Consider the following 8,920-nt stretch of genomic DNA (forward strand, 5'->3'; position numbering starts at 1 on the left):
CTTGTTCACACATCCAGATGAACTTTTCATAACTATTTTCCCAAGTTTGAATGTTTCGAACATTACAGTCTCTATTTACTATAATGTGATGTCAGTGCAATGGCACATACAGCACATGCTTGAACAGCCCAACTCCTTCCAAAGTCTGGGACTGACCAGTCCAGCACCGTGTTTGTGTGCATACATGCATGTAGGCGTGCTTGTGCATGGGTAGGTGTGTGTGTGTGTGTCTGTCTGTGTGTGCACTGGTGTTGGGGGTGGGGGGTACAGGAGGAGTGGTGGTTCCTTATCTGTAGACCACAGGCAGCTTTTGAGGCTCTTATCAGCAGCCACCACATTGTACTAGCACATCCTCTTGTCCAGCAGGGAGCGGAAAACTCTCCTTGCAACATGGCTCCCTTTCTCTCCCCCCTCTCCTCGCTCTCCCACCTCTCCTTTGCCAGTACCAGAACTCTGGCAACCAACTAAATCATTGTGTCTTTTTGGCGAAGAAGTGGGATTGGGATAGACAGAACGGCGAAAGACAGATAGGTGAGGGTGACACAGGGACAGAAAGTGGGGGGAGGAGAGACCAGAGCTGTCAATCTTCATCTTTGTCAAAAAAAAAATATTTATGCTTCAGCTGAGACCTCAGGTTAAGTCTGTTTCTCTTCAGCTGTTACTTTACAACATTAACACTTGTATATCATTTATAGTTCTGAAGGGGATTCACATCAGTAGGAAGGCATTTTTGAGTAATGTCAGACAGTTTGGCTCCAGTTCTGACTTCAGACACTGACAGGCGGACGCTGACAGGATTGCATGGAGTGCGGCTGAGCAGCGGGAGGAGGGAGACGGCGTTTAAGTGCTGCGCACATTCAACATGCTCCTTCACAGATCATTTCGACTCTGACGGATTTTGCATGACAGGCAGACGAGGAACCACACACCATGTGTCGGTAAGTAATCGCATTACTTTGTCTACCTTTTACATTTTAGATTTGTAGTCAGAATTGAAATAGTCTGCAGTTTGTTTTTGAAATATTAAGTTGTGTTCAGCGCACCATATGGTGCAGGTGGGACATTCAAAAAGACTTCCAGTGAAATATTGTTGAGATGAAAATATTTTTGGTTTATAAGAGAATTTCTGTTGTTAAAAAGATCTTGATTTTTTTTCTTAAAAAATATTTTTTTTATTTACAAGTTGCATTGTTTTTAATTTTTTCCCTAAGCATCATTCCAATATTAATATTTATTATAGACAATAAACAAATATTAATAATAAAATGTAAAAAAAAAAAGAAAGTAAAAGAAAAATATACAACACCAAAAAGAAGAATTAATTTTAATAGTGTTCTGTTGAGTTGCAATACAAAACAAGCTAAATGATGAGAGCAACTCGGTCTCGACTATTTACAGTCCAGGGAGATTATTATCAGAGCTCTGTATGTGCAGCTTCCATCAAGCTCGTTTTAACTAATATATTTTTTGCATGATGTTTAAATTTAACGGCGCTGTAAAGAGATTTCATTTGAATTCACTTGCAGGAGTTGTCCCTAGACAACTCAGAGAAAGACGGAACTGTTCAGAACTAAAGTCACGATGACCAGAAAAGACAAAACAGGAACAATTGCTATTGCAAAACCAGAACATTAGAAGTACTTTGCACTGCAGGGGTGGAGTGGAAGGAATGACCGTTTCTCCTTATAGTAGAACAACTATTTTCCTCAGTATTCAGCAAAAAAAACCTCACCACAATCAACGCTGCAGCATGATAGGAAAAACAAAGTGATTTCGAAGACAGTTTTAGTAACAGCAAAGAAAGAACTGACCTTTCAAGCATATGAATAGTGCATCTTAACGTTTTTTTAATTCTTTCTTTTGTTTGGCAGATTCTTTGATACCAGTCCAATCTTCAAGGATCTGGGCCATTTCGAATCCTTCCAGAGATTTTGAGTCACATCCTCAGACAACACACACACACACACGCACACACGCTACAGACAACTGAACAGACTTAAGAAAAGCAGTCACTGGGGATTTGTTGAGAACATAAACTTTGCCACTCAGGATGTACTGTAAGAAAATTACAGACACACACATTAAATTAAGATCAAACTCTGCTGTTCGTCTTCGCCGGATCCAGTTGTAAAGGCGTGAGTCCTTCGTTCAGCACTGTGAGGACTGCAATGCATTTGTTACCTCAGAGTGACCAGGAAGTCATCAGTCACAAGAAGCTACAACATCTAAGACACAAAAGAGCATCTTGCTGACATTGGAACACAAATCAGATCGGATGGGTTTCAGGTTGATTAGAGGAAAAGCTACCTTTAACAGATTAACAAAACCTGAAAAAAATCAGAGGAATTAGAGTTAGAACAAGAAGTCACCTTTACAGACTCTTATTGATGAACATGAAACAATTAGTTTATCTCAAACGTGATGAAGAGGCACACTTTCTGAAAGAAGAACGAGGTTGATAAGCGATTCTTTATTCCAAAGACATTAGCACCATGATGGAAAAACTGAAACATTCTGCTCCACCTGCCTCCCCACCTGACCTCCTTCGTCCCACCTCCTCTTCCTCTCCCTCGTCTTCTACTTCTTCACAGTCCTCTGTATCCATGGAGCTGCACAGTCCTTCAACGTCCTCAGATCCCACCAGAAGCCCAAAACCCATAAATAAAGCTGAGCTAAAAGAACATATGAACATCTCTACTCCAGCCGCGATTCGATCTCCCATCATCCTAACAACAGTGTTAACCAGTCACCAAACACGTGAATACAAACCACCTGAGTCTGCTGTCAGGGAGACGGAGCAAGATGACGAGATGGGAAAACTTGAGGGATCAAAAACCATTGCCTCTAATGCTCCTGCATCCACAGACGGCTCCCCGACTCTTTCTTCCCCACCGCCACTCCTCCCTGCTCCAGCCAAGACATCTCCGTGCCCCCTTCCGCCTGCAACTTCCACCTCAGCTGTCCCCTCATCATCCTCACTGTCTCCTCTTCCTCCACACATTCCAGTCATCAGCCTTGGTCACAGCAAGCCCCCTCTGCCTCTCCCCAACACCCCTTTGACTGCCCTCCACCCAATTCCCAGCCTCATCCACGGACCCCACAGGGACATTCGGCGCAGCCAGCAGACCTGTTTGACCATGATCAGTCCTGGAGCGTCAGGATTATCTGGAAGTCCTGGAGGCCCTTCTGCTGGTCCTTCTGGGCCCCTCCTGGCTCAGCAGTATCTCCCTACACACCCATTCCTCACCAGGTGAGATTCGACTTTTGCATTTATGTACTGTGTGTCACTCCCAACTTTTTTTTTGCCTCATTATCACCTCAGATTCAGCACATTGTACATCAGAGTTGGTCTTCCACTTCCAGAGAGTTCAACATCAGTCCAATTAGACAGAGATAGTCTGGACGGAATGATTCTAGCATAAAAACATTTAAAATATGATTGTTTTCATCATCACAGCGTGAGCAATTAATCAATCAAATTTACTTGTGTAGCAGTTATCGGTGCATTTCAAAGTGCATAAAAACATCATCACCACATCATATAGTCAACAGTTATGAAAAAGGGTAACACACATTACATTTTGTCAAGTGCCATTGTTGAAACCATCAGTACACATCAAATATTTTGGTCAAAGTTCCATTTATAATAGTTCTAAACAGGTGGGTTGTTAGTTTTACAAAGACTCAATGTCTCTGAGACCAACACCTCGTTCCACAGTAGGATGGGGTGTTCAGGTCAATGTGCAGTATTAGTTTTCCGCTACACACACACACATGCATACCATTTTTTGCATGTTGACCGAAAAATTCTATTTTGGTCTCATCAAGCAGAACACGTTCTTCCACACGTTTGTTGCCTCCCCTGCATGGCTTTCTTTCAACAATGGCTTTATTCTTTCCACTTCCCCATAAAGAGCCGATTTGTAGAGTGCATGACTGACAGCAGCCTGATGGATTAAATAGAGCTCCGAGAGACGTTCAAGTCTGGAATATTGTTTTATAACTGAACGCCACTTTAAAAGCTCTCAACAACTTCAACTTGTCTGCTCTGTTTCTTCATCGTGGTGCTGTAATAATCTTCAACAAACCTCCGAGGCCTTCTCAGAACAGCTGGATTCATACTAACAGTAATTTTAAAACAGGTGGCCTCACTAATTCACTTACTCTACTTCAGTTAGGAGTATCAGAGTGATGGAAGCTCAGCGCAAATCTGCACATTTTCCAGATTCTTATTAAAAAGTAGGAAAAATACATGCATCACTTCTGCCACTTTTCTATTTTCTCTACTTTTGCAAGTTGTACCTTTAAAACAGGTTCCAGGTGTTTCATCTGAAATTATTTAGATGCTTAAGAAGGTAATTACATTTCAAAGTGATAATATATTTTGTGTTTATCTCTTTTGTCTACTACAAATTGTATAGCAAATTAGCCTCTTTCTGATAATCTGGTGAGATTATCAGAAAGTACACAAATGAATGATAGAGCCAGGATGTTTTAATACAGATAAATCAAGCCTGAAACTCTGAAAGCTGCTACAACTTGTAAATTATGCATTTATAAATACACCTTCAATAATAACACACAAAAAGACAATTTAGAAAGACTGCCAACACAACATTACGAACCCTAGTTGAGAGTAACTTCCTGAGATGTAAGCTTTGATGATAAACACGCTCAGTAACAATGCCAAGTTTCTGTTCTACATAAAACTCAAACTCCTGGGATTTCACAGTTTCCCGCTGTGATTGATAGGAGCCTGAACTGCACAGAGAAAAGGCAGCACAGCACATCTCTTCAACTTGTACTGGGGCAGCTGTTTGGTCATTCTCGCAAAGACTTCAGTTTACAAGCTCTCCTGTTACGTTAGTTTCTGTTCCACAAAGAACGATTTCCTCAATTTTGCTGCCGACTAAGTAAGAAAGTAGATTATTTTTCACTGTGGACTATTCTGTGGCTGTCCTAATTAGTATGGGAATAAGGCAGTTGCCACTCTTTTTATTAGTTTAAATAGTTGAACATGCAGAAGAAAAATCATCTTATCGCCAAGATTTTTGAGAACTGAGTGGATAAATGGATGGATTAATAAATGCCATCACAATAATTAGACCCTCATTTATGCCTCTTCACTAAACTTTCTTTATGCAGCAGCATCTAAAATTATAGGTGGTGGGAGATCCCAAGTGTTGATTTTTTTTCTTTTTTACCTCTGGTGCATATAATTTATGTTGCTTATTGTTTAATGTGTGTTTTAATTTCTTAGTTCCTACCTGGGACCCTCAGGGGGAAGCTATGGTGTCAACAACAACATCCGCATTAAGAGGAGGCCCTCCTCTCATTTTGAGATGGAGATCAACGAATGTGAGTTTCAGTAAAGATTTGGAAATAGTTATTTGCATTTTTTCAGACATTACCTCCACTGCACATATGTGAGAACCTGGTCCTTAAGTTACAAAGGAAATGTAATATAATATCCTTTTAATATTAATCCTGTTGAATATCAACAGAAAGTGACTTTAGTTAAAGATACTTTTTAATATCCATGATTTCAAAGTATCTTAAGCTTCAACTTAAATGGAAAAAAATGTGTATGGTGCATGACAAATTGAAGAAGGAAGGCTTCATTTGATCTAGTTTTACAACCTAATCTAATCTTTTGCTTTTAGTTTAAATATTGCAGTAATAATATCAGAAAATGCTCTGTGTTTCTATTGATTGAAGTGAAAAGAAAATAGTGATAAGCATGGAGAAATGTTCATTTACAGTCATATTCAATAAATTAGAATATGCGTTCATTTGTTAAGTTAAACTAGTTTCTCAAAATAACTTTAAAGCAAGTATTCACATTCACATTTCTGTTGTTTTCAGTATCAGAAAGCAAGCGCCTTAATTTGTAAAGGAAAAAACAAACAAAAAAAAAAACAGCAATGTTACCTCAATATTAGTAAGTGCATGAATGATACATGTATCATTAAGTCCTGGACTTAAATATAAGACTTATATTCTGATGAATAACTCAGTTAGGAAAGCATTGGGTAATTAATGGAAAGACTTAAAATTTGAGGGTGTTTTCTTGTACTACTCAATGCCAGTTAAAAAAAGTATAAAAGTATTTTTAAACATAAAACACTTTGACAGCAAGTAGTTACAAATTTAGCTTATGAATGATTTAGCAGCTATGTAGACAAAAATATAAAGAATGCTTTTCAGTATTTCCTGCATTTGAAGCACTAACTGCTAGAAAATTGCACAATTATGGGATTTTTAGTCTGAATCTAAAGAAAACTGGATTTTAAATGCATTGTTTTTTTCTTTTATCTATGGTTATCATTAGCAAAAATATTTGTGGAGTCACTACAATTTGGTCAAACTGCATTAGCACAGAAACCTACCATTTATTTAGAGTGGGAAATTTAACAAGCAGGACACACAAACTCATTGTGCTTTTAAAGATTCGGTTGTTCATTGTGCCGGTTTATGAATAATAACCAGCGCATGCAATGTCATGTTAACTAATGTGGCCTTTATGTGTTTCTGCCAGGCCCTCCTCAGAAACTGGCCCGCCGGGTGTTTACCAACAGTCGCGAGCGCTGGCGGCAGCAGAACGTGAACGGCGCTTTTTCTGAGCTCAGAAAACTGATTCCCACGCACCCGCCCGACAAGAAGCTCAGCAAGAACGAAATCCTGCGTCTGGCCGTGAAGTACATCAACTTCCTGGTCACACTGCTCAACGACCAGACTCAGGACAAGAGCAGGAACTCCGCTGAGGACCGAGGAGAGGACGACAGCAGGGCTGCTGGGTTGGACGGTAACAGTCAGAGGACTCTGTTTCAGAGGGACACATCACCCGCAGCAGCCTGTCCCGCTGCTGTGGCGTCAGCCCACAGAGACTCAGCTGACTCAGTCATTGCATTGGTGAACTCTCCAGCAACGTCCAGCTGCTATGGAGACACGGACAGCGAGGAGAGCTTTGGGGCTAAGACCTCTTTGGTAACGCATGACATTCTGGGAAAAGTTAAAGGTCAGATTAGGATGGTTGCTGCTACAAATGATGAGCGGTGACTTTAAAAGACCTATAGAAAGGAAAATGCAACATGTAACAAACCAGGAGCTGCCACGAATAATAGAATTTGTTTCCCTTTGATTATCCAGTTTTTGAAAATCTGCTTCTAAGTAGTGTGAATAAAATGTCCATATTGGTGGTATTTCATTTTAATAGCCTGTGTTTTTGTGCAAACATTGATTTTGAAGTGTTGAGCATGAAATAAACCTTTGCTTAGCGGAAAGTTTAGCCATGAAATTTAACAGAACAATCAAAATATATTGCAACCCAATAATGTGGAGCAAGCTATAGTTCACTGCAAAAGTAAACATATCCCTATTTCATATGGCATCACATTCAAACCATGAACACCAGTGTGTTTTATGGGGATTCATTACAAATCAACAAGAAGCAGTGCACAACTGAGAAGCTGAAGAAACATAGCATGTGGTTTCAAAACGTTTTTGTCATAAAATTTTCAAAAGTGTAGCATAATATTTGCATTCAGACTCTTTATCGCTCATATCCTTGAATAAAATACAATCAGATATTCTGCCTTCAGAAGTCAACATGAATACAACTGTTACTCAGATGTTTGTTAGTGAACAAACAGCATCATGAAGACCCAGGAATACAGCAAACGTGTCAAGGAGAAAGTTGTGGAGAAGTAAAGCACCTTGAACACACACATGACAAAACATGGTGGTGTCACCATCACGCTGTGGGGATTTTTTTTTTTTTCCTTCAGCAGGGACCTGGTTAGAGTTGATGGGAAGATAAATTCAGCTAAACAACTTAACACTAGAACTACCAAAGATTCCCAAAATGGGAATCCTAGAAGAAAACCTATTAGAGGCTGTAAAAGATTCCTGACTGGGGCTGAGCCCACAGTAAAAGATAGTTAAAGAAACTACTTTCTCTCAGAGGATGCATAGATTGCATGCTACATTTTTCAGAATGTTTTATTCATAGAATGCTTTGAAAATCATTATTCCTCCTCTTCACAAGTGCAATACTTTGCAATGTTCTACCTTAGGATGCTACATTAAAATGCATGGACAGTTGAGGCTGTGAAAATGTTAGAATACTTTTGCAAGGAACTGCCACCTTACATGAAGAAATGGCAACATAGATTCCAGTAACTTCTTGCCTCTTTCGGAATTAATTTATTTTGAGAAAATATGGCAAACATGGCTTTAACTCTCAAAAATGTCTTGCATAAATGTATTTTGTTCCCGTCTGAATCTTAGATGTTTACGTGTACAGTTACAATCTTCATCGCACCAGCAGAAAAGCTCATGGCACGCTTCACAATTTGCTATGTTAATGTTCCTCCTGTCCTTGTTGCAAAGAAGCGGGTCCATGGTTCCACCCTGAAGTTGTGACACACTTCTACCAGACAATAATAAAGTGTGTTTTACTCTGCTGTTCCTTATTTGACATCCTCTTATTGCTCTCCGAAGACGACTCACAGTCAGCACTATTTCTCAACACATCCAAATGTTTTTGTTGTGCTCAGTTCAAGGAACATTCGGCCTCCAAATAAAAAAAAGTTCCGTAAACCGAAATCTCGGTGAGATTTGACTGCTAAAAGCAACAACTGTTTGATTAAATGACATATAGATTTTCTTTTTTAACACAGGCAATGTGTCCTTGTGTTTCTAAGTTTATTGTAACATATGAACACCATCAAGATTTAACTGCAATTGTCAGAAAACACGCATAAAGCTTCCTGCTCCACGGGTGCTTTCGCACAGCAGGCTCATAGATTTATGAGAGCGGCAGTTTTGGCTGTGCGGTTGAGGTTGAAAAAGGTCAGGATGGATGTGGGATGTGGTTAAAGATGGGGTTCAGCATGGAGGAGGAAAGCGAAAAGCTGCG

At 39.8% G+C, this 8,920-nt stretch overlaps 1 protein-coding gene across 1 annotated transcript; it reads left to right on the plus strand.

Annotated features, from left to right (window-relative positions):
• Positions 1-367: 367 nt before the first annotated feature.
• On the plus strand, positions 368-7,594 carry lyl1 (LYL1 basic helix-loop-helix family member). Its single transcript, XM_028016876.1, has 4 exons — positions 368-938; positions 1,872-3,250; positions 5,261-5,358; positions 6,539-7,594. The coding sequence occupies exons 2-4, from the start codon at positions 2,493-2,495 to the stop codon at positions 7,057-7,059; spliced, it is 1,377 nt and encodes a 458-aa protein (XP_027872677.1). The 5' UTR covers positions 368-938; positions 1,872-2,492; the 3' UTR covers positions 7,060-7,594.
• Positions 7,595-8,920: the final 1,326 nt, after the last annotated feature.

This window comes from Xiphophorus couchianus, chromosome 5 (genome assembly GCF_001444195.1).
Source record: "Xiphophorus couchianus chromosome 5, X_couchianus-1.0, whole genome shotgun sequence".
Lineage (NCBI taxonomy): Eukaryota > Metazoa > Chordata > Actinopteri > Cyprinodontiformes > Poeciliidae > Xiphophorus > Xiphophorus couchianus.